We start from the raw sequence: 27,583 nt of genomic DNA, 5'->3' as shown, positions 1-27,583 counted from the left end.
TACACATCAGTATTATCACTACACTTGCACTGCTGCGGCGGCTTATCATTATTATTTTTATTTTTAACTAATTTATAATATCATAATGACAGTTTCTTTTTTATGAACGATACAGAGAAAAACGCGTAAACGTGTGCAAATGGAATGTCACCTTAAATACGTTTACTTTTAATTTCTGACTATTTTACATTAATATCATAAATTTAATTAACAAAAATGTATATAAAAAAATATCAAATAGATTTTAACTTGTTTAAATATCCTATTGTTCATTCACGAATTTCAACTTTTTTTAGCAACAAAATACGCCTAAAATTTTGTTTGCAGAAACTTGAAAATGTTTATTATTGCATAACCATATTTTATTTTTTAGTATTATTGTTATCCTCATTTTTATTATTCATATTATTGTTATTATCGTTTTTATTATTGAACCATCCTGCGGCGCTCATATGGAGCTCGAGAGAGAGAGAGAGAGAGAGAGAGAGAGAGAGAGAGAGAGAGAGAGAGAGAGAGAATAAAGAGAGAGAGAGAGAATGGGTGATAGAGATAAAGTGAGAAAGCAACAACACGCGCTTTTGCATGTGTGTGTGTGTATGTATCTGTATGTGTGTGTGTGTGTTCGTGCGCGCGCGCGCTGACTGGCACGCGGTGTGTGTTGTATGGGGAGGTGCAGGTGGTTTATATAGCGGCACGCAACTCGCGCTCACAGATAGAGAGGGACTGGAGGAACTTCAGCACAGTGAGGGAACTATTGACCTGTGTTAGGTATTGAATACAGTTCCACAGCGTGGCACTGACACAACCCCATTAGCGAATAAAAAAGATCAAAAGAACTGAACACAGATCTGCAGGCTGAAAAGTGTTGTTCTGCAGTTCTGCTCTGGAGTAACCCTGGACTGATCTACAGAGGAGGCTGCAATCAGTCAGCATGTCTCTCTGAAGCAGCTCCACCTCCCTCATTACCCGCCCAACCAGCCCGTCAGTAGCCGAGAGGAGCGCAGCGCAGCGCAGCCAGGAGAGACCCAGACCGGACAGGACCAGCTGCACAGCGGCGCACCATGCAGTGCCAAGCCGAGCTCCGAGGCGCAAACCCCGGGCACCTGGCCGCGGGAAGACGGCGCTACAAAACCTTCATGATCGACGAGATCTTGTCCAAGGAGACATGCGATTACTTCGAGAGGCTCTCCCTGTACTCGGTGTGTCCGTCCCTGGTGGTCCGACCCAAAGCCCTCCATTCATGTTCTGGTAAGCAGATTTCATTTAACAGCTCCGCTTTATTTTAGTACACTTAGGGTCAGTTTCCTGGACAGGGATGAATCCTGGTAGTTGACAATATTTTCATTTGATTTAAAAATCCAGGTTAACTCTGTCTAGAAAACTGTCCATAGAATAATACTATTCGCGGTCTGCTACGCATCCACTTTGCACATTTATCATTTTACATTCAATATACCATTATTAATTTCTGTACTGTGTATATTCTGTGTATGTTCACTATTTTGTATATTATTATTATTATTATTATTATTATTATTATTATTATTATTATTATTATTATTATTATTATTATTATCTCTGTATATAGTTTGTTTCCCACCTCTGCTTATCCTTATACTCTGCCGGACAAGGACGTCATAGACTATATTTTCCTTTCGGTGGAAATAAAATTCAATAATCAAAATGCTGTGCCGTTTAAGTCTACGATTAATCCCTGTCCGGGATATTTACCTTATATTTTAGATATTTATTTTTTCATGCATTTTTGCGGACAGTTGCCAAAGCATTTCACCGATGTTATGTGACAAATCAACAAGTCAATTTTTGACCATGTACCACCAGTGATTAAACTAAGATTTCCATGTTCAATACATACTTATATAATGGGGCTACTGTGTGGACCCTGTTTGCTTCTGCAATCTGCAGTTGATTGATTATTGTCTCTAGCCAATGCAGTGCAAACAGAGTCTAAACGGGCCAAAAACTAAGCACACACAAATCTGAATGTTATTAAAATTGGGAAATTAAAAATAAAACGATTTCAGTACAATTAATATTTTGTGTATGCCACAAATGTTCTGAGGTCATTTGGCATACCACCATGGGATGCTTTGCGTACCACAGTGTTACCACAGTTTGAGAACCACTGTGTAAGAGCGATCAGAGACGAACTGAGAAATAACAGCGAAAAGCGTCCAACCGAGCTATTTATGAACTCTCCGAATAATTCGTTTCAATGTTTAACAAATAGCAATAAAAAAGAGTTAGTAAAAAGAATAAGTAATCATTAATAACGAACCATATCTAAACTAAATTGGAATTGGGAAAATTCGATGCTCGGTTATAAATTTGCACTAATTTTCCATTTTAACGGTTTTTAGCTAAAAGTAATTTATTATATCCTTATCCACAAGTGTTCCCTGTTCAGTATAAGTTAGTTTAATCATGCATATAATATCGTAATGATTTAAATAGTTCTTGAAACCGCGTTCAATTAAAGGAATCTAAAAAATAGCACAATCAGCATAAAATTAAGAAACTTTGCATTGTGTTTAAAAAAAGTACAGGAATAAAAATAAAAACTCCCTGTAGATGTGAGGGTTTTATTTTTTAAAATACATTTCACTTAAAGGTGTTCACACTAAATAAATACCAATTTCACTAATTAGCCATGAATTAACATTTCTTCTACTTCTTTTATTTACCATCCCGATGGAAATAGCGAGTGTTTTGTTTGGGATTGATCACAGTAATTTCTTACCGGCAGCTTGGAAAATTCTGGTATTGATACCTACATTAGAACTAAACATAAAGTCATAGTATATAATTATATGCCAATAAAATAACTGTTCTCTTACAGAACAGCGTTATCCGAATAACTTCCACAAGATACATTGCTTGAAGAACGGATAATCCATAATATTTCAAATATTTATTTTTAAGTATGATAAGGCTAATGAGAGCTGAGAGCTGTCAAGCTACAACAATACTAGCTAATTAAGTTTAATTTACCTAAAACCATGTTGGAAAGTATGCACTAATAAGGCACTAATTCCTTTTCAGCCCAACAGCAATCACTTATCTATGTTATAGCATACTTGTCATGTCATGACAGAATACTGCATTTTTTTCTTATGAGGCTGTTGTCAAGTTTGTGGTAAAATGGTAAAAAAAATAAAAAAATAATGAAGGCATCTGTTATTACCATAATTATTCGGGCACATTATTCTGAAGCACAAAGACTAAATAAAATATGATCTACTTTTTAGAGATTGCCAGATTCATTTCCAAAAGGGGAGGGGAGGGTGGTACCCAGGCCCTTTTTAGGCTGTAGGCTTCCAGTTGTTAATCCTTGTTCATGCTACTATGATGCTACGTACAATTTCTTGGAATTTTGATAGATTTGGTGCAATGAAAATAATCATCTCATCCACCTAAAATCAATGTATATTTTAGTTTAGATGTCATTTAAATTGAACCAAGCTGTTTTTTATTGATTCTGCGCCGGTTTTGGGTATTTTATATTAATTATATTTTATATTTACCCACCTACCAAGTTAATGACGTAACATCCAAACGACAAATGTCTATGATGCCTTGCTCATGTTGCAGACATTTTCTTCCTTTTTTATGATTTCTTTCTATGGCAGTGGACTATAAGATAGGTCACTGCTATATGAATAGTTTTTTATGCTTATTGATTATAGTTGTGCACCACACCAGTAACACGAATTTTGCGAACGGACGGACTTCAGATTTTTTTTTTCAGTGTCTCATCCTGTTCTGCTGGCTCAGCATCAAGATAATACATTCTCTTTCTTGTCCAATCTCACATCTCACTTTTTATTTTAATATTTTAATTTTAAACCAATATTAGATTTAGATTTAAATTTTATACAGATAAAAGTTGTACTCTGAAGTCACGCCGCAGTTGTACAAGGAACCTGGGCCCTGTTTACTCCTGCTCTGGTTATTTTTGTCAGCTTCATTTACTTTTATCTAAAGTAATATTCGTATTAAAGAGCTGAAGAACGGCATATTTTGCTTAAGGCTGCTCTATACATCATTGATTAACTTATACCTCACCCTTCAACATGTTTTTCTCACCCGAACTGCCGATTGACTCACCACCACAATCAACCGGTAATGATTTACACATTTGCATTTTGAAATAAAGCCTGCTAGGGCTTGCCCCCAGGCTTTAGCATTTACAGAGGAGTGTTTTTTTTTTTTTTTTTGGGGGCATCATACCTGAAGCAGGTGCGCTCGTCACACAGGATGCGGTTAGGCACTTTTTTCTATTTCTTTTTATTTCTCAAAAGACTGATTGGAAGTGAACAAATGAAATCACCCACAAACATTCACTCCTAACCTCATTCATAGGCAACAAACCCTGTTCCCAGGCAAGGAAAGGATGTTGCGTCACTCTGCGCTGCAGCACTGGAACACTATGTAATTAGTTTATTGGGGATTCATTAAGCGCATTTCTAAATTCTTCGGCAGCTGCGCTTCATCCGCAGGTTTTAGCGTGGACTTAACTCATGGGGGTTTAAATGTGTGCTCCCGGAGAGCCAATCAAGGCCACGATGTTAGTACTGATTGCATTCTGACCGTTCAACAGCCAGAATTCAACCACAATACATGTCCACCTATATAGTGTATATATGGGTTGTGTCTTTTTAATAGCTACATATTCATACAGACATAAAACATGTTGGGGTGTCAGTTTGCCTCCTTGACGTAATAAAAACACAGACTGTTGTCTACTTAATTTCTTCAGGCCATAAATGGAAACTGATCAGCAGCCAGCTTCAAATTCAATGTTTTTGTGATGTCACAAAAACAAAGCATTTAAATACGGCATTTTTTATGCATCCTACATCATTTTTAGCCTCTTTCATTTATAGTGTTTAAGCAAAATCAACTGAAAGCTCAGTAAAAGTTATACTCTCTACCACAACAAACAGTAATATGTTAATTTCAAAGGTCGTACCAGTCAAGTTAAGTTCTGCCAACGAACTACTAGCAACACTGCCTTCTCGATCTTTCTGTGTGATATATTCTGGGGCAGCCACTCAGAAAAGAGGTCATGTACACAGATCACTACAATGAATTACAACTGTTTTTGGTGTGTAAAACTACACATATGTTACATAACTGTTATGTAAAAGTCTTTTTAAATTAATTTTAATGATTAGAATTAATGTTATCAATTTTGCAGTTTTTGCACTAGCTGACACAGCATCATTAATATAAATCTGAATGATGTTGAGTTAAAAATCATGTTTTAGCCACTTAAAAAGTGTAATACTGACACTCTCATCACATAAAAGGGCTAATATCCTACATTTAAAAAATATATATTTTAATGTATCCCTATCAACTAAACTACTTTGTGTACATTTGTGTTATTTTAAGTGCCAATAACAGTCATAACACACGATAAGACATGTTTACATTACAATTTTTGGCCTAATTCCTAGCATTTTATTTACACCTTTAGAAAAAAAAAACAGGCAGCATTAAACTGAGAGTGTAAGTGGGCGGGGCTAAACTGCTGTAGGATGAATAGATGGATGCATGTATTTAAGCAAGCTGGGTTTTATGACATCACAAAAAACACTTTGGCTTTGTTTGTACATTACACCAAAATATCTTATATATTAACTGTTAAACTTACTGTTTGAGTAGTTAAGTCAGTATTTTGAAAAAAATATTTGATTTTCTTTGGACAGCGAATACATATACGGCGTTACTGTTAATGATTTAGCGTCTGAGCGGAAAAAACTGAAGTGATCTTTGGATATGACACAGAGCGTTTCGAATTGATGGCAATCTTGACATGCCCTGCTGAGAGCTGAGCACGGCTCTTTATACCTGCTGTGTAAATGCTGAAACCGGAGCCGCTACGTTTGAATAGGTGGAGGAGATGAAATAATAAAAATAGCCTCAGTAACTTACTGCTGCTCACTTTCATGTCAGGCAGGAGGTTATTTACACACACATACACACACACACATACACACTTCCTCTTCTCTGATGTGAAAGACTTGCTATAGCTATGGGCTAGAGGGCAGTGTGTGTGTGTGTGTGTGTGTGTGTATAAGTGTGTGTGATTGTGTGTGTGGGGGGTTTTGGCAGCTCAGCCTGGAGGGATTGAGTATCCAGTCCAAATATCAGAACCTCGCGCCCACCGTCTCTTTTTAAGCAGGCCTGGTGTGAGATATTCTATATGCCAGTACTTCAATGGCTTGTAATGCTGAATATAGAATCTGGCTGGCATGGTGGCTGGCACTGAAAGAGAGGACACTGGCTTCTGGACTCTCCCACTGGGACTGGGGCCGTGGCATCCTTGATCTACAGGGCCACGCTGTTACCAATTCTCACCAGAGGGGGCTGCTGTAACATACTGGAAACCTGAGAGCAAGCAGTGGACTGATGTGAATGAATGGATGTGCTTTAATTCCAATTAGTGGATAGAGTACACGTTAAATAAATGAGGGTTTCTTTAGTGAGGGCTGTGGTCCTTAACAGGGAACTATGGCAGTATTTACCTGGTTCCTTATACATGTGTATATATACTGAAATGCCTTAGATGATACTTGTGCACCCATGTTAAAAAATACTTAAAAACAATTTTATACTTATACACAATTCTAAAAAAAAAAAAAAAAAAAAAAACTTTTAAGTGTACTACATGATTCCTTATGTGTTCCTTCATAGTCTGAATTTGAATATATATATTTTTTAAATATAGGAAAATAAATAAATAAATAAATAAAACCATTGAATGGTAAGGTGTGTCTTTTGAATGGTACTGCACACAAATAACATCTTCTTGTAATATAGATGGTTCCTTAATGCAGTTTCTTTAAAATGCCTGAAGTGCTGTAGTGCAGAAAATGACTATTTTAAAGGAATTAAAAAAAAAACAGATCTTTACTATTTATTGCATATTTTACATTTTATTATGTAAAACACCACCATCATACCTTCACATTTTGTTTTACATTATTATTTTTATTATAATTATAGTGTATAAAATATTGATACATTTTTTGTTTTTCTCTCTTTATGTGACTAGTATCTAGTCCCATGAATTTTGCCTTTTAACTGCACTCACAAGAAAACACCTCACAACTCATACAAATGTGGACGTTCCTAAGTAGACACTCTATTATGTCATGCTTAGATTTATTTTAAACAAAGCAATTCACATCAAATCTTTTAGAAATACTGTATGTTCTGCCCAAATGTAAACATTTCTGGATTTCTTCTTTAAATGTATCCTCTTCGCTTGTAAGAGTGCCTGAGTTGAGTTTCCTTCTGACTGTCATTCTTATTTAAGAACTTGGTGGATGATTCACACACAATTTTTAAATCCAAACCAATGACTAGCCCTGGCGTAAGTGTTCCATGTCATTTACTCATACTGATAAATGACCTAATAATGCTATTGTATTTCGCTTTAGACTTAATAACATCCTCATAGCCATCTTGTAACCATCACACAAGCCATATCAGTCATATCATTTCCCTGCTGTTTACTGTAGCAATGCAGGTGGAGGAACAGCTATTCCTTACTGTTGCACAGGTAGGACAAGTTTGTGTAACCCAAGCTCCTTCTAAAACCTTGTTTCCCATGAGCAATTAGGTATACGTTGACTCTACTAGGCCTGAGAAAAAAGACTGTGAGCGTGAGCGTGTTGAATGTTTTTTTTAAAAAAAGGTGTTAGAGTGCTGCCAGTGCAGAAGTGCCTGTTTACAGATAGGCTGGTGTAATGGTAGGTTATAATATTACACTTAGAGGCTCGTCTCTCAGCAGAAACTGAGGGAAAAGCTCTTTTTCGAGGCTTTTCTGGAAGGAGGCGAGAGAGATATCAGCGGTGTTGTAATCTCCCGTGACAGGGTGGTGAAAAATGGCCACATATCAGGAGGCTGAGGAGGCTTCATCTGCTGCTAATGTGTTTTTTGTAGACTGGAAGAAGGCAAGGAAGATACTGGCTGAAGTGGGAAAATGTATAAAATAATAATTTACTTTTTATTAACCAACCCATGCCAACCTTAAATTTAGATTTCAGTTACTTACTCATTTTTGAGAATGAAATATTATGAAATAATATATTATGAAAAAGTTAAGTTAAATAAAATATCCAATAACTATACTTAACAGTGTTCTTTTTTGGGTGTGGTTACAATGGACATTATTATCCCACAATGCAATGGAAAATGCAAAAGTGTGTTTCTTCCGCATTATTGTTAGAATATCTGGTCATTTAATACGTATTTAATTGTTTATAGTCGTATGAGATTTAAAGTAAATGCAGTTTGAAATAGCTACTGCTGTGAACACTGATCCAATAGTAGCTAGCTATGCTAATCCAGGATATTTAACCTTATTTATTAGCTAAATACAGCATAAGTAATCAGCTTTCACACACAACAAACAAAAAGATAGGAGTTCTGTGTGGAGCTAGCTCGCTAACTTATATCCACTGCCTTCCAGAGAAGAGGAACTGCTATGTGCTGCTGAAGAAGCTAAATTTAACACATCGACCCAAATGTTCATAAGTCTGCTCTTACCATTTTATAGAGGATAAACCAAAACTGGAACATCCCAACCCAGAGAAACAGGTTCTTGGTTCTAAGCTCTGGTAAAGAGAGTGTGTTTTAAGGCTTACTTGTAGACTCATGGCTCTTGATGCGTCTGTTTCACTGGTCTAGTAACAGCAGACGTACTATAAGTGTTTGGGTGAATGTGTTAAATTTAGCTCCTTCAACCACAGATGCAGCTCCTCTTCTATGGAAGGCAGTGGATATAAGTTAGCTAGATGGCAACCTAGCAATTCACAGCACTTCTATAATTTTATGTGTTGTATGAAAGCTGGTTAGGTATGCTAGTGTTAAAAGCTGTAAATAAGGTTGAATAGGCTCTTGGGATGTTGGATTTCCATATCTAGCTACTTTATGATCAGTGTCCACAGCAGTAGCTACTTCAGACTGCATTTACTTTAAAAGCGATGCGATCATCAGGCATCATTTAATATAAACTGACACAAATGTGAAAGAAGCAAACTCGTGAAAGTGGGCGTGGCAGAATAAGGTGAATAGCACAGACATATGTTGGCATAGCAATATGCCTTATCAATTAAGTTCCTTAATATTTTTGCATAAGAAGCTGCCAAACCTGCACTATTAATATTAGTGTATAGTTTATAGCAATGGTCTATATTAAAGTCTATAGTATAGTAAGTGCCTTATGTGGACTAAACAATTGTGACAGAGCTTAAGCTAATTTCTATTTCATCATGTTATGATATCACCAAAAATCTGCATGTAAATGTACTTTCATTTATATACATGCTATTTTGCAATATAGCATCAATACTCAAAAACAAAGTGTATATTTTTAGTTAATAGTTTAACATGTTAAGATTGGTGGCAGATAATGGTTTATTTTGTGTTGTGTTTAAGCCCCGACCTCTTGATAGCAGTGTTGTTCTTTGTCTTCTAATCCCACTGTTCTGATTGGATAAAAAGTAAACTTTTCGTTAACTCAGAATTTCCACCTGTTCATACATCAGTGCATACAGTCTGTATGCTCTCTATATTTGAAAAACTGCAAAATGAGGTCATACTGAATGATCTGATTATGTGATGTCACAAATGGTTACAGAATGGTTATGTACACATGAATTATGAATGCTCTTGTTACAAAAACTCATTACACCACATCAGTCCCTCAACTATATAATACAGACCTTTTAAAGCGTATCTACAAGCAAACAAAGACACTGTATCTGTTCTGAGCTGACAGACAACCCACAACACTGCCAATCCCTCTCGCTGATGTTGTCTTCAGGGTCGACTCTTCCAGGAGATCCGTCTGAAGAGCCGAGCCTCGTGCCCGCCGGCATTTACGGGCTCTGCAGGAAAATTCACAGGCTTTGCGTTTCAAGTCGAAACACTTATACAACACTTACAAGTAATGCGATACTGACAAGCGTTTCGCTAAATGTTTTCCAGCTCTCGTTGCAACTCTGTGCTTACCTTTCCGCTGGGAGGGACACTATTAAGGGTGAGATGGCCAGAGCTCGGTTGCCTCGCTACGACTGAAACAGGCCTTATCAGATACGTTGCATTATCATAAACACATGGGTAACACTGCTGAATAGCTGGCTCTACACCAAAGGATGTGCTGAAGGCGAACAAGCTCCTTTGGCCCACTGAGCGTTCGTTAAGGTTCAGCCCTTATGGGGCTGAGATGAGATCTGTTTGATAGGTGACGAGTGAAGAAGAGAGTCCAAGCACCGAGCTGTCAACACCCCAGCGAACCAAAACATCACGTACCGTGTTACTGAGAGTTCAAGCGCACGCCGAATGCCAGGTGACATCATCCCCAAGGAATCCGATCGCTGGAGGAGGTGCTGCGAAATTGGACAGGTACAAGGGGAAGAGCGATTAAGACTTTAAAGCGATAGTTCAGTAAAAAATAAAATCGAATGCACTTTAGGCAGTTTTCCTCTTAGCCTAAATGCAGTCGATCTGCTTAGACACGTTTTGTTTCCTAAAGCCTGCATCTTTAGTTTAGTACTTCTTAAAATACAGTACAGGTCACAATCCATAGTTGCTTTACGAAGCTCCAAAATCCATAATTGCATTCAGAAATGCTAGTAGTATACAAAAGATGAGTCTCATGTTAACCATGTCCAGAAGCGGTTTTGACTTTTCTGGGCTCAGAGGTCCTAAACACAGTGGAAATATATCCTGTGTTCAGACCAATCCAAAGATAGATAGATGCCGTGAGCTCTGAACCAAAGAGAAAACAAATCATCCAGACTCCAAAAGCCAAAAGTCCAAAAGCTAGGGTCTGTCAGGGTATGAGGTTGTGCCAGTACACTTCTGTGATGAGATCTTAGAGCAACATATGCTGCCTTTAAGGCAGCATCTTTTCCAGGAATGTCTACTGCAATTTTGTTTAACATGACAATGCTTAACCACATGCTGCACACATTACAAATGCTTGGCTTTGGAAAAAGAGGTCCAGAGCCAGGGTCTGTCATGGTATGAGGTTGTGCTAGTACACTTCTGTGGTGAGGTCTTAGAGCAACATATACTGCCTTTAAGGCAGCATCTTTTCCAGGAATGTCCACAACAATTTTATTTAAAAAGAGGTCCAAAAACAAGTCCAAAAGCCAGGGTCCGCATGGTAATCATTAATAAAGAAAATACATTAAGATTATATAATATATAATCTTATATATATTATATATATATATATTATATAAGAATAATGATTATCCTGTTGAAGATGTCGTTAAGTGGATGTTACACCTATTTAGGCTATAATGTAATTTTTGGTGGCATACTATGTGCACGCTGAGGAGCAGAATCTAAGGATTAAAATTCAGGTGTTTGTCCACACAGTTCGGATGCAAGCAGGCCTGCATGTTAACAGATACTTCTGTCACTTTAACAGGTTCCACGGTGGCCAAATGTCGGAAATCTAGCTCAGGTTTTACCCCTCTCGTAAAAGTTCACATAAACTCTGCCACACATGGGATGATTGACAGGCGAGCTGGTGCTGAATGGAAAATTATTCCGGACATACGGCATGTAGCAATGAGGAACTCTGAATAAAATAATCTGCATGGCTAACTTTAGATCTTGCATGAGTTTGTTTTACAAGTGAAATGTAAACAAATGCAACACATAACAGGACATTAAAGCATTTTTCTGTCCTAAAAAAACAAACAAGCAACGATTATTGACTAGTAACCAGGAATGTTGATGGCATTTCACACACTGCATGTAAAAGGAATTATTGTGAAGGTATGAACTTTGTTATAAAGGTGCCATTCACTTTATCAGCCTGTTACATTTTTGCTGTCACCTCTGACTGCATTAGTTTGACCTCTCTAGAGTAAAATATATATAAGATATAAATAATATAGTCGCTGTCTAATGAAAAAAGTTTCTCTATTTTTGTTGATTTTTAGTTAAATACATAATTTGAACATACTAACTGACCCTTACATTGTGTCAAAATGTTTCTTTATGAATAGACCAATAGGAATTCTCTAAAGTAACATGAAATAAACTATTTTTTTTACATTAACTTCCATTAAAAGTTAAGAAGATTTTTTTCTCCATCCTGTTAAGTTTTTTTTTATATTTTTATTGGACAGCAAACAATATTTACTTTTAATAAGTAAATTATTTGATACAGAACAGAATAAAAGTAAAAGTCTTATCACACCTGGACCCTCGGATATAAATTTTTTACCGCCCTGGTGAAAAAAAATATACTTAATTGTACTTAAAACATACTGAGAAATGTCAGATTTATGTACTTACTTAAAATATATTAAAAGTACATTCATATTGTGCTTTTATCAAATGTTTGAAAGTAAACTTTGATCATACTTTTTAAAAAGTACAATATAGTGTATTTAGAAATAGACTACTATGAAATACACTTTTAGTTTAATGTAATTCAATACACTTCTAAAATACTTCCAAATATACTTTTGTATATTTTTAACAAAGTGTGTTAAAAACAACTGTTACAGTAGCTCACCTAAAGTACAATGTATCATATTACTTTTTAGAAAGTAAATTAAATTACTACATTTATAAAATGTAAAAGTAAATTTGTAACATGGTAAAAAATTGTAGTACAGTATATTAAAATATATTTTATACCCAACAAAGTATACTAGAATTGTGCTTCCTACAAAAGACAGGAACAAAACGCATATTTGTACTCTAATGTAAATATATTTAACATCAATTCTTAGTACATTTCTGATATACCTGGTGTATAATTGTGATACAGTTGTAATACTCATTAAATGTATTATAATTGTAGTGTAAGCATATTTAAAATATGGGGTTACATCCATGAAGTAGTATGTTTGAATGTTACTTAAGTACGTTCCATTTTAGTACAGTTAAGTACACTTAGCACAATTTAAGTAAGACTTTTTACTATGTAGTATTTTTATACAATTAAAGTATAATAATAATTTTATATTTTAATATAATAATTTTAGCACTCTTTAAATATACTGATTGATAATGTGGCTAAATGTACACTTAATGCACTATAGCATAATAATGCTTAGTATACTTTACTCTATTTTTTTCACTAGGGCGGGCGGATCCACAGTGGAGATTGGGCCATTTGCTCGTTATCATTATTTCTTCTCATTTTATTTCTGTGGAATCACATTAGAACATTGCTTTGAGTATTTGATTGAATTCAGTGACAAGAGAAGCATCAGCAAGGTTGAGGATCTTGGTCATAGTGCCATTAGGTTCATGGTTATTGTCTGCTTGGTATGATATATCTTAGGATTAATATGGGGCGGGTGTAAGTAAACATATAAACAAAGCAAAAGAGTTGTGTGTGTGTTAGTGTGTGTTATTGTTTGTGTGTGTGTGTGTGTGTCACAAGTAGAAGAGGAGAAACTTCATGTCTGGACAAGCAGCAGAACATGTGGACGTGTGGAACATTAACGATGAGCTCATTTCATATGAATCGGAATCATTGAAGGGTGTAGCTCTTTGTGTGTGTACTCATGCATGCATATGTTTATACTATACAAAACATTTATTTATTGTATGTGTGGTGAATTACAACATGTCACAAAATGGAACATTGGAATGGAATATCATTCATATAATAATATTGTATCATGTTCATCACTGTGGCCTGTTATCAGTAGCTATTGAGATATTTTACTGCAAACAACTTGCCACAATATACTATTAAATGCTACTACTGTTTATATGGACATATATGCAATGCAATACGTGACATTAAGTGTTTTTGTTGTATTTGTTTAAAATGTGGTACCCCTAAGCTCCATATCCTGCTTCAGAAAACCTCTAAAAAAAAAAAACTAAAAAAAAAAACAATGCACAGTAAAACAAAATATCATACTTAAAATTGCATAAAATACAAAAAAATAAGATATATAGACATAGAAATCAAATATAAGAAAAAATAATTATCAAAACTCTGAAAGAAAATAATATTTTCTTTTTAGCTAAAAATATCAAATACCAAAGATCTGAAAATAAAATGTCAATCCCCCAAAAATGATATTCTACCTCAGAAGACCTTAAAAAAATAAAATATTACTTTATGAATAAACTGAAAATATATCAGTCATCTGATGTCCTCTAAACTATGAAAATAAAGGTTTTTTCTGAATGACACTGATCAACCATTTCCTTTTAAGCTGTCTGTTCTCTCTCTGCTCCACTTAATAATTCCAGATCAGTAACAGGAATCAAACCCAAATTCTGCAGGTTTGAAAATAGACGTAAAAAATAGACAAATATGGCGCAAATATGTTTGTAGAACATGAACTGTTTGATTTGTATTCAGGAAAATATTTTCTAATACAATTACAGTTATGCTTTTTAGTAATGTTCCTGCTGAATAGAAATCCTCCTGATTTAGTGGTGTAATGCCAGGCAGACAATTGACAAAAATCCTGGCCTGTTAAGGGATTTTAATTTGATTATGACAAAACAAATACCCTTTTTATTCTATATTGTATTTATCTACAGTAGGTATTAATATAACGCTGTGAATGAACTCTTGAGTCATGTGAATGTGACAGAGTCTCATTCCTTCTCTTTTTCTCTAAGTGCTAATAAATCCAGCGGATCTAAAGGATCAGAATTTGATTTTTATGCCCCTCTCAGCACAGCTGAGTCCCAGTCTGCGTTTTATGGAGCCTGGCGTCTCAATGCCGTCTGACAGAGAGAGAGAGAGACAGAGAGAGAGAGAGGGGGGGGGCAAGAGATATGAAGAGATTTAAGTTTGGGATCACTCTTAGGGCCGAAAACCCAGCGTTCCCTCTCCAATTTATTACCCAGAGTGCATTGTGAGTGTGAACGCAAGCATCACGGGAGAATCATTATCTCGCAGTGGTTCAGAGGTGGCGGTGTAAAACACCGGTTACGTCATTATAGCGGTCCTGCAGTTCAGGAACCTACATCAGGAGGGTCAGACCTGTTAGCCTCCCCGTCCACTGTAAAGCGCAGGGGGGACAGGCCATTAACCAGGATTTAGATCTGTTGGACACAACGGTTGGTAAAACTGGACGAAATATAACTAAGAAGTAGCAAAATGAGCCTCACGGCACAATTTAGTCTCAGTGATGTGAACTGAGACATCGTCACATGCCAATTTTATTCTTTAATGAGGTTCAAACACAGTGCTCCAAAACAGCCATGAAGAGAAAAGAAAATGTACACATTTAATCCATTAAAGACACATTAAAGATACCACAGTAAAAAAAAATGAAGAAAAAAATTTGGTCAATAAAAACAATTTGATTAATCAATATAATACAATATCCTGTGATAAATCAGGATTAATCACAGTTCTAAAGACTTGAATGAATGTAAGACTGTCAAAATGGAATTATGTATACACATCGCAACAATATTCTGTGGTTAATCAATTTATGTTTAAAAAAAAAAAAAATATATATATATATATATATATATATATATATACATACATATATATATATATATATATGTATGTATATATATATATATATATATATATATATATGGGAGATTAAATAATATATCGATTAAAAAAATGTGTAGATGTGTGTGTCTGGAAACCTAGACTAGAGTTTCCTTTTTACTTTATTATAATATTCCAGTTTAAATTTTATGTGTTTCTACATCTTTTAATTTACTGAGTAAAAGTTTATTGGAGGGCTTTAGAAGAAGCCTTATCTCGAAGTAACAGGAACAGCTGTGTGTGTGTGTGTGTGTGTGTTCTGAACTCAACACTAACAAAAATAATTCCTAAATAATATAATCACTAACAACAAGTCACCAGGCTCTGTAAATTTGGAGAAATAATTACTTTGTCTTAAAAAATATCAGTTTAAATTGACTTTGACAGAACTAAAAAAGATATACAATAAAAATACTCAAAATGTACAAATCAAAGCCCAGTCAATACATATATAAAAAAACTGGAGCAACATCTAATTCTTAAGTGTGATGTCACAAAATAAACACTTTTCCTAGAGGTCAGACTCCGCCTCTTTTCAAACCAAGCCCCAGGTAACCAATTCACTTGGAGGAAAGTGCCGGGAACCCAGCTCTGATACATCAACTAACAGAAGCCTGTGCCATCAGCATCACACTGGGAATGATAAGGAGAGAGAGCACCATCTACCCACCAAAAGAGAGCATGGTCATTTGTGCTCTCTCAGACTCCGGCTGCTGATGCTGAGGCAGCGAGATCTGGGATTCAAACTCACCAGCCTCAGGAGACAGTGTCAGCGTCTTAGTCTGCTGAACCACTCTAAGCTTAATGCTTATACACACCACCTGCTTGCCTGGATTGAGGGTTAAATATTACATGCTAAACAATGCTAATGTTTTTCTCATTTCTCTGATTGGTTCTTCCAGGCCCCTCCTCACTCAGGGCATATCCCCTTCTGTCAGTCATCACCCGCCAGCCTCCCAGTGCCCTGCCTCACCTGCCCCAGCCGTCACCTCCTGGCCGCGTCACCCACCTGCCCCTGCACCCAGGACCCGGCGAGCCGCAGCCCAGTGAGACCCCGGTCAGCATCAGCAGCGAGTCTGAGACAGAGCACAGCATCCCCCGGCTGAAGAAGCCCCGCCGCAGCCGCACCATCTTCACCGAGCTGCAGCTGATGGGTCTGGAGAAGAAGTTCCAGAAGCAGAAGTATCTCTCAACACCAGACAGGTCAGCATCAGCACGATCATATACAGTTCTTTAACATAACAGATAATCCATTACATTTTTAAATTTTTAATTTTAATTCTCCATTCAAGAATTTATTACGCAATATAAAGGACAGTAACAAATATTAAATTCGGAAGATTCAGAATGGCTCAGAACACTCCTTCATGACTGGTAAATGTGTAACATCCTCTTTCGGGCCCAACTTTTCATTTTATGTCATTCAACTCTTTATTATTATAGTGGTTTAGTATTTAATGCCTAAATGTAATACAACATACAAAATCAAATTGTTCACAGTTGTGAATAATAGTAAAATTGACATTAAAAACTTTAACCCTTTAATAAATACATCACACAACATTACTTAATCTCTTGAGACCCTGCATCCTCATATGCAGATACACTGCACTTACCATCTAGTTGACACACGAAAAAATTACACTCAATTGATTTAAAACAAGATGGGAGGGTGGGAATCTCAGTCAAAAGTTTCTACAGCCATGGACCAGGTGAAAATTCTCATCTAATGTTATGTTTGAAATGGCTTTATTTAATTACTCTAGGTAGCTAAAATTTAGTTTTTGGACTAACTGGGTCCCAAATGGCAATGATCATTTAAAAAAAAAAGTTACAATAAACTTCTGTCCCCATATGAGGACAGAACACTTCTTACTACTTATTAGGTCCTAGTAATCCCAAAGTCTCTCAAATTCTGACTCCCTGTCAGATAAAGACTCGTCTTTGCAGCCTGAGTTACAGGCTGTGCTCATGATTCCTGTTGTTTCTGTTATTAAATAACAATTAATATGAAGTTTTTCTGATTTTTCACAACAGACAACAGAACATTAATAAAGGGTAGTCAGACTCTGGTGGTGGGTCAGAATTCAGCACAACACCTGCAGTGTGACTAAGCCACAAATATGATGTACATAAAAGTATCAATGTGCACATTGTAATATTGTTTACAATACAGGCAAATAAAGATCTCTTACTTAGAAGTACTAATGTGAAATCTGAGTCAAAACCGCTCTGAGCAAAAAGTATTAATGAAATAATAAGGCTTGCAAAGTAAATATAGCCATAGTAAGACATTTGGAAAAATGAGGTTTATTTCACTGCCAGATACAGAGTGTTCTGAGAATGAGTGTTTAATATGTTTACTATGAGTATAAATCAGGATTACATCTCAATTACCATGTTACGAGTCTGTGCAAGGCCGGGATGGCAGTGATGAGGTTTATTACAAATGATGACAGACATCGGATGTCAACGGATGTGACAAAAAGAACTGTGGGTGTGTGCAGCAAGGAACAAATACTTTGTACTTGTTTTTTTTATAGCTTGTGTGATGCAACATGGTGAAGGAGCACAATACAGAAATGACTAAGAAAACACACTACTGTACTGGCACACGTTTATTTGCACAAAATATTGGACTTTTTCCTGCTCTCGCCCACATGTCCTCAAACACGTGCTGTAGATCAGTCAAATGGAATTACATGTACGGCAACGCCAGTAAGGACTCCGAAGAATTTTCAATGCAAATGTAAGCCTGAACTCTTTTCATTTATTTCTTCGACCCACAGTGAACAGACTCATTATGACATTTTGATTTATGTTTTTGGGAACGTCTCGGGCCCAGTTAATTGAGGCGAGCCAATGGATGACGTACCGCAATGTTCTAGTCAGGACAGGAGTAACATTTTAACCTTGCGCTTTTCTTTTTTTTCTTTTTTCTTTTTTTTTTTTGAATAGCGAAGAAAAAAGAGAGGCTCTAAAAGAAACACTACCCCCATTCAACAAGACAGGGCCACACGCCAACAACAGCAAACACAAATGTATTACACTGATTTCATGCCAATCATTTAATACACATGCAGGTGTATATAAAACGCTTTGGAGCTTTCGTACAATGAGATGAGGTAATCGCAGTGTCTCGAGTCGCCTCTCGCGGCTTGCACTTGCTCGGCCTTCGCATACTTTCCATTCGGTTTAGGGCTTTGCGTTTTCTGGTTTGGCCGTGCTGGACGTACCGCTGTTATGGTCTCGAATCTGGACTGTATTTAAAACCATATAAGCCACCGTTGAGGATTCGGAACGTGTCAGATATGGAAAACAATTGGCCGAGTTTTCTCAGTAGGGTCACCAGTTTTCCTGGCTGTTGCATGAAAAAGCGTCAGGGCTGTCATGGATCATCTGCACTGAAGTGCAGATCTCCCAGGTTGCAGATGGCTGTATAACTGTATGGCAGCAACCCTCCTCTAATAGATCCTCTAAGAGATTTACTTACCTGCAGGCCCAAACAAATCCAACACACTCTATATGGAGCAAGTACTGGGACACCTGCTCTTTCATGCTTCTTTAAGAAATGCAATGATAATAAGAAAAAGAGTTTATGCTGCTTTTGTTGGAGTAACTGTCTTTCCTGTGCAATGACTGTGTGATTTTGTAACTGTAAGGCATTATATAAAAAATAGTAGACTGAAAACAATGGGACTCTTAGGACTGCAACTTAACAAATCCATAGTAAGATATCCAACCCTGCCAAAAATCATTTCAGGGAGTTATAACCAAGTCCATTAGGAGTTCAAGGGTACCATCAAGAGGGACACCATGATGGAGCTAGAATATACTGTATAAGATTAACAATAGCAGTGAAAGTATAACACTTGTTAGCTTACCTTAACTTGCCTCAGAGTCTTTTGACAGCCATGCATTCTGTAAAAAAAAAAAAAAGCACTGATAGGTCTAGTGAGCACAGGAACAGACCAATCGGGATGCACATTTTGCCCACGGAACATTATAATAGCCTAATGTTATGTTAATAAGTCATGTGTTAATAACTAGTGCCCCTATCTTTTCTGAATGCACACTCTAGTGTACACACACCATTTCAACAGGACAGTGCTCGTCCACAAACTGCCTTAATAACTTGCCTTGGAGACACATATACTCTGCTATTGCCAGCTGCATCGCCAAACCTATCCCTGATTAGAAATGCCTCTATAGAATGCTATTGGATTCACTATCAACACTTCACCCCTACCGCACAAATCTGCAGGAACTGCGTGAGAATATTCTATTCCTCTTCATTCTGGTTGCAACTAATATTGCAATCATTCATCAAGATGAAAGTGGGCCAAGACCCCATGTTAAATTTCATGCATGTTCATATGCATATATCTTGCTTACATTTGGTCCCCGCAAAGAGTTAAAAACAATCACACCTGAAATATACACTCATATCTGTTGCTCAGTTTTAGTAATGAAGTAATTAAAATCTCAGTCGAATGGAAAACATGAACTGGGGGAAATCCCCCTCTACAGATAGAGCCATGGAATGAGGGGAACACCGTGCCGCAGGTCTGTTTGTGCTCTCTCTCTCTCTCTCTCTCTCTCTCTCTCTCTCTCTTTCTCTCTCTATCACTCTCTATCATATTCTCACATTCTCTTTCTCTCTCTCTCTGCTTTTTTTGGCCACAGTTGAGTGCACACAAACAGCCAACCAATCAAAAGCCCATAAAAGCAGTGAAAAACATGGCACAATATAGACCATAATGATGTATATCATTTAGTGATAATTGTTTTTGAGGCAGAGATGATTATAATCATTATCATTATCATCAAAACTCAAATAACTTCAAAAAGCCCCACATGAAGGCTAGGTGAAAGGTAAAGTATGTGTGTATGTGAGTGTTGCATGCTCTGATTGAGATAAGACCGCAGCAGACGCAGACTCTTACTCAAGGATGTTCTCAATTTGTGTGATGAATTGTCCTTTTACAGGAAGGTGATAGATGATAGACAGATAGCTCTCTTTGCATTACTATTATGATATTATTATACATCACTTAAGCAGCACAAATCAGTTTTTTTTACTGAAATGTGAAATAAAATATAGTCTTGATCAGTATATGGTATGATTTTGTTTATGTTTGATGGTTATTTAGTCTACAAGGTGGTCTGATCAATCTGACCAAGCTAAACAACAACCTAGCTAATGCTAAAAGAATGTTATTAGAACATTTAGCATTAACATTTTCAAAAGGTTCCATGAAAGTAGCCTGTAACATTACAGAAATAATGTTCCAGATGGACCAACATTACCAAGCTAGTTGATCAGCAAGTCCAACAAGACCATGCTGGACAACCGGCATTACTACCATGACCAAGCAAGTAATGTTGACCAGAACGACCAGAATCAAATGCCACACCTGATTGTCCCACTATCTTACCAGTATAACGTATATTTTTTCCTCTGGATTATCAGCCTTTCAACCATCTTGACCATCAAAGACAAGCTTGGACCATCTAAAGCCAACTGATCTTAAACTAGAGTTCTTCAAACCAGAAAAGAACCAGAAAACAAAACCCCCATTATTTCAAATGTGATCTGCGCTACTTCCGAATGTCACTTGGTCACGTGACCACAATGATAACAGCAATGTTAAATACAGTGTATACAGTGGTGTTTTTCGCTTTTATGATATTGGCTATTATCCAGCACCAGCTGTGGCTACAATGGTGAAATGTGTACATGCAGGTGCTTTCTTGGGAAAGGTACGTTCACACTAGTAACAGATACGGGTTCCTCACTTCACTTCTAGTGAAATAAACACAAATTTTCCACCCACCTGGAACCCACTATCAGGCCTAGTTCAAACTTCAATTGTTCACATCATGCCTTGCTATAAACATTCTGTCTCATGTTCACAACTTATGCAACTTATTCAGAAGTGGCAGCGACATCTGAGCTCAAAAACACAACTTTTAGTCAGTTTAGTTAAGTACACTATGTGGAGAAAAGTATTAGGATTTTGCTAATTTTTATTGTTTTTATTAGAGTATTTAAACTATATGTTTTTTTTAAGTGCTGAGGCAAATTTGCACTGCACAAACCTACATGTTGGTCTTGAACACAGGACCCTATTTTATTTACGTTCTATCCCCTCAGACCAATAAGAGGAGACTATGTGCTCACATGGTTTATTGTGACACATTTTGTTGCACTTGCGCTTTATATTGTTTCAAATTCAAACCAAGCCAAGGGGAAAACACTTCAAGTTAACTTGTTAACAAACATTTAGACATATAGTATGGCAATGTTCTGGCTTTAGATATTAGATGATGTATTGTTTGGCTTACAGTATTCCAATATATCACAAAATATTGAATTGTAACCCCTGTATTGTGATACGTATCATAGCACCTCCCAGATAACTTGCCCATGTAAGACCTGCATGGGTAATCCGACAAGGAACCAGAACATTTTATCTAAGGTTTATTTTGCAATAGTGGACTGTAGTAATAGGGACCACTTGGGAAGCCCAGTTGGGTCCCACACAAAATATACAATCTGCGAGCCATATAATATAATAATAGCTCACGTTCGTTCCACCCATGTGAGCCAACATAAGAATGTTGGCTGGTCAGGTCGTTGCCAATGCAGAGCTCTACTTTGGTCTCCTTGCCTCTTTGGCAGGCAATCAAACCGCCAGTCTGCTGCCTAAATCGCAGTGGTGTTACTAAACTCTACCAACCGCATGTACATGCATGTCTGTATGAAATATAATATTTCTCAGATAGTGCGATAATCTGCTCATTTCCAGCAGATCTTTGCGCCTCTCTTCAAATGGCCGAGCACTGCTCCGACCGGCCGACAGAGACATGGCTAATCCCCTCAGGCTGTTGGGAGCCACTTTGAAGGCAGACGCGGTGGGAGTCTCTGTCCGGTCATTTGATTGTCTAGCCGTTTGATACAGCCCACTCCACCGCCCTCCACCCCACTTGCAGTCCTCATTCACACACCCTGCACTGACTATCGCGTTACCATCAAACCAGTCACCGCATTAGTCACGGAACGCTCGCCAAAGTGGCCAGAAGAACCTCTGTCGCCTCTGGGCGAGAAAGAAGCCGGCGTGATAGGATTACCTTTTTTCCTGTATAGATAAACGCCGACAGGATTGAATGGGAGGTCTGGAAAGATAGAGTCATGTAAACCCTCTTTGATACATCCAGTCAGCTAGCTTCACTGATTATGCACTGATTAGATGAACATCTGGACCATGGAGGGCCACCCACTGGCTTTAATGTAGAGATCAACAGGTGACTTTGGGATTGTTGATTATGTCTTGGTTTCGGATGGATGCTAGCTTCACATTTTAACCATTTTCCTCTACTTGTACACAAGATTTTTCCTTATATAGAATCAACAGGCTGTGCCTTCAAGACAGATATATGATAGTGACCTCTGTTCTGATTGGCTAGTCTGTATTCTGCCTTGTTTGGGGGGGGGGTCAGTCAAACTGCTGTAGGGTGAATACTGAATACTACAATTTTGCGCAAATGTTTTGGCATCCTTGGTCTAGCTTTACAGCCTTCACGGTTAACCTTTATTAAACTTCTAAGGAACAATTACTGTATGTAGATAATGAATTTGAACTTTGGGAAAACAGTAAGAAACAACAGCTAAATCTGTCATATACAGTGGTTGTAGCACATTAAATATATGAAATGCATAAAAAATGTCATGGAAAAGGGGTGTCGCTAGCCCTTCTAGCATTTAGCGTTTTATCTTTTTTTTGGTTGCGTTCTCAGCACCCCAAAAAGTCTGATCCCCCTTGTCAAGAAACATGGTAACAAATAACATGTCCCATGACTTTTGCGATGTTCCATGGAAGCTAAAGAATACTGCACTGTCATGTGGGATTGGCCTGTTCACACAGACATTTCTAGCCAGATGTTGCCGGTCACAATCATTACCACCCACTGCACTGTCCACTGGGGGTAATGCCTTAAATGGCGTATTCCTGGTATACATGTAATATTGTGGATTGAGGGATTTAGAACTGTTAAATGCCTTTAAACATTAAAACATACATATTTGAATGACCTTTATCACAATTTCATGTAATCTTTTTCTTAAAACCATTTTTTTATAGCTGTTTCAGGTGCTACCACAGATTCTGCTTTATGGTGATGTACATCACAGTTCATTTTTAATTTTTCCTTTGTGTGTGTGTGTGTGTTCTCTTTCAGATTGGACCTGGCTCAGTCTCTGGGACTCACCCAGCTCCAAGTTAAGACCTGGTACCAGAACAGACGGATGAAATGGAAGAAAATGGTAAGTCTAACAATAAACTAATAATTAAGCTAAATCTTGGACAAAGCTAGGATCACTGGAGCCAGCTTGGGTTCACAAAGGCCACACCTCACAATTCCGAGCACTGTCTACATCCAGAGCTATATTCATATTTCATACTCATACAACATTGCATACCTTGAAGTTTGCAGTAAAACAGACCACCAAGCTACAGTAGCTATTTGGCAGCAGACGATTCTGGACCATATCATTAAAAATCCATTAAACAGTTTTTAACCTGTTCGCCCCGGATTGCTCTCCATACATCATATATACTGTCGAGGAAGCTGTAGCCCAGGGGGGGATACACTTAGCGTGTGCATGATTCTGTGCATGACGGAAGGGGAAAAAGAGTGTGCAAGGAAGAGAGAGATAAAGAGGAAAAGATAAGTAATGATTTAGAGGACAGAGAAAGGTCTGCGTCAGTGCGGTCAGCTCCTCGGCCGAGAACAAAAGCTTGGTAGCGCATTCTTCTCAGAGATTAATGACCTCGCTATCTCAGTCCCTCTGGCCCACACATTTTCCCTTAATCACTGTAATAACCAGACTCACCTTTAACCTGGGCTCACATTTATCACAGCCCTGGTTAACCTCCTAAACTTCAACGACCTCTCTGTGAATCCTAACTTCCGATCCTTTCTTTCTAAACTACATACATTATAACCTATTATTAGTAGTAAATGAATAGATTTTTTGTAGCAGTAGATTTATGCTTTGACACTGATTAACTTGTAGTCCTTTACCTAGCTAATTATAGACATGGTAAATACTCAGGTGAAAAAACTTGTAAACTGTGTATATTAAGTTTTTTTCTTAATGATTTTGTATTTTATCACTGGCAAGAAAAAGAATAATTGTGATTATTATTATATACAATACCGTTGGTCGCCCTGATCTATAAATATTGGCAACAGCCTCCCCAATTATATATATATATATATATATATATATATATATATACATGTATATATATACAAATATTGCTCAACCCCTACTATAAAGCAGTGGATCTTATAAAAGATTTCTGCTCAAATATTTTTTTTTTCCCGCAACCTTTGATAAAAATATGTGGATGATCTGAAAGTCCCAGGGGACCATAAAAAAAAATCATATTTTGCACAAGGTACAGTAACTACATTTTTATTTAAGTAACATTAAAGAGTGTTTTTTAAGTCAATATCTCAACTAACTCTTCCATAATTTATATTCCTCAAAAGATTAATCAAAAACTAATCCATATGACTCATAAAAAGCTCTAATATTTCCATAGGAACATGAATGAAACCATGAAATTGGGGCTAAAAAATTGCGGATGAACAAGGACAAAAAATATGACAAAAAAAATAAACACAAAAAAGAGAAGCATAAGAAAGCACGACTCATAAGAACTTAAGACTTATAACTGTATAGTTGAGCTCTTTCAGACCCTGCATCCATTACAATGGACATCATTGTATTTTCTTTATTTTTAAATGTTTTATACCACGTCACACTATTTGAATGCTGTTGTTCATCAGAATAGACCATAAACCAGCCGATGAACATGTTTATAAACCAATTAAACAGTAACTTGGCCCCGCCCACTGCACTGTAAAGACAGTTGCACTAGAGCCATTAAGGCAAAGTAACAACTAAATTTAGCTAATTTAATGTGATTTTTTTTTTTCATTATTTTTTACTGTTTAGGGACAGTTTGTGAAATAAAAATGCAATGGAAATATAGTAAATATTTTAGTTAATTGGATTTATTTGCTATATAGATTTTATAATAGAATATTAGAGTCTTCTTTTCTGTGCAATACAGACAGAAAACAGCATTTTTGCATTTATTTTCCATCACTGGAGATAATTCAGGTCTGAAAGGCTTAAGGTATTAAATTGTATCTTCTTAATTTGTATGTTTTTATGTAGGTCCTGAAAGGAGGCCATGAAGCCCCAACCAAGCCCAAAGGCCGACCCAAGAAAAACTCCATCCCGACCACAGAGGAGATCGAGGCTGAAGAGCGGCGGCTGGCTCAGCTGGCGGAGGAAGGCCGGCTGCAAATCAAAGCGCATGCCCAGTCCCAGCTTCAGGCCCAGGATGAAGTCTTTCAGTCACAACCCCAAGACCTGAGCACGAGCTGCGGGTCAGCCGAACCCCTCCGCCCCCTGCCAGCGGAGGCTTCGGCCCGGGAAGAGCTGACCCAGTTACCTCCAGAGACTATGACGACAAGCTAAACGCAGCTCGTTAGCGTCCAGCGCAGACCTGCTAACACGCAGCCAAAGACTGAGAATAGAGCGTACCAAAGCACTTAGTGCCTCTGATCACCAGAACTCCAAAAGACCTGAATGGGAGGCCGGGCCAGTGTCGGGCATTGGGCTGAATGGACCAAAGTGCAGAAAGTCAATCTGTAGCGTTGCTTTTAATGTGCTTCTGCTCCAGCTGCCATTCTGAGACTGAGTCCAGTGTTTTACGATCAGCTGTGCGTGGCCAAAAGCACTTCGACAGAAATTGCATCACAGCAGAGGCAGTCGTGCGTTATTTTAACATTATTCTATAACTCTAGTACCCTACGTTCCAAATGGACAAACAGTGAGTGTTTTTTTGTTTTTTTTTCTTGAGCGATTTCCTCTCTTACATCATAATTGCTGCCTGGTTTATTGCCTCTGTTAAAAATGACTCGTCTGCACAGCGCGGCGTCTCGCCCCCTGCCAAAGTACATATATCTGAAATGCTGAAATGCCCTCGGAGGTAATAGTGCCTTTTTGTCTCATGTTTAAAAGCCTTTCCCATTAAACGGCAAAAAAACAAGTCGAGTGCCGAACGCAGGTGTACACTTGTACAGTGTTTTATTTTTCTACAGAAGAAAATATGGCTTTTTAAAGCACGCTTGGCAAAGGATGGGGAAGAAAGTAGGACCTGCTATTACGATAGCAATTGAGTCTCGTTAATTGCTATTAAAAGTGCTATTTTTAAACTTACCAAAGAATGTTTTCTCGATTGTTAAGCTAAGATGCCTGTTTCGTTTTCATATGGTTGCGTTTTTTTTTGTTGTTGTTGAGATTTTGTTATTTTTGTGTGCATGACAACCTTCCCCATCAGTTATATCTGAATATTTGAAATGGTATATTTATTACTTGTGTAGAGTCAGGCTTTGTGTAAATAAACATTGTATATGAACCCTTTTTTCCTAATTTTTACATGACCCTCCCCCCCCTGCATGTGATTGGTTGTTTTTAAACCTCTAATCAACATGTACAGTAATTGGTCTGAGACCCCCATTTCCCACTATCTGTAATTGGGTCTGAGACATCCGTCTGACTGCAATTGGTTCTAATCTCCTTGTAATTTGTTCTGATACTGCTCTCTACCTGTGATAGGTTCTAAACACACCATGTTATTTATTCTAAGACCTCCACCTAAATCTGATTTGTCCTAATCATCACAATAATTTTTTTAATCTTCACATCCGAAGATTATGGGTTCCAATCCCTTCCTCTTGTATAAGATTGGTCTTAATCACCACATAATTCATTCTGAGACCCCCAATACCCAACACATATTATTGGTTCTAAGACGCCAATCTGACTGTCATTGGTTCTAATCACCATGTTATTTGTTCTAAGACCTTCACCTGAATGTGGTTGGTCCTAATGAACACGATAATTTGTTCTGAACCTTCCCATCTGAAGCTGATTGG

The 27,583-nt window shown here is 37.3% G+C and overlaps 1 protein-coding gene across 1 annotated transcript; it reads left to right on the top strand.

Annotated features, from left to right (window-relative positions):
- The first annotated feature begins 695 nt into the window (after window positions 1–695).
- barx2 (BARX homeobox 2) lies at window positions 696–27,063 on the top strand. Its single transcript, XM_022667739.2, has 4 exons — window positions 696–1,248; window positions 16,462–16,762; window positions 23,801–23,885; window positions 25,815–27,063. The coding sequence occupies exons 1-4, from the start codon at window positions 1,062–1,064 to the stop codon at window positions 26,118–26,120; spliced, it is 879 nt and encodes a 292-aa protein (XP_022523460.1). The 5' UTR covers window positions 696–1,061; the 3' UTR covers window positions 26,121–27,063.
- The last annotated feature ends 520 nt before the right edge of the window (window positions 27,064–27,583 follow it).

This window comes from Astyanax mexicanus, chromosome 9, assembly GCF_023375975.1.
Source record: "Astyanax mexicanus isolate ESR-SI-001 chromosome 9, AstMex3_surface, whole genome shotgun sequence".
Lineage (NCBI taxonomy): Eukaryota > Metazoa > Chordata > Actinopteri > Characiformes > Acestrorhamphidae > Astyanax > Astyanax mexicanus.
Note: the sequence above shows the minus strand (reverse complement) of the source record. Positions and strands in the feature narration are given on the sequence as shown.

What these genes read in the sequence shown, in the direction of transcription:
- barx2 (XM_022667739.2), top strand. Translation starts at nt 1,062, where the DNA reads ATGCAGTGCCAAGCCGAGCTCCGAGGCGCAAACCCCGGGCACCTGGCC. An exon ending in AGCCCTCCATTCATGTTCTG is followed by an intron (nt 1,249 to 16,461) that starts GTAAGCAGATTT and finishes TGGTTCTTCCAG; the next exon opens with GCCCCTCCTCACTCAGGGCA. An exon ending in TATCTCTCAACACCAGACAG is followed by an intron (nt 16,763 to 23,800) that starts GTCAGCATCAGC and finishes GTTCTCTTTCAG; the next exon opens with ATTGGACCTGGCTCAGTCTC.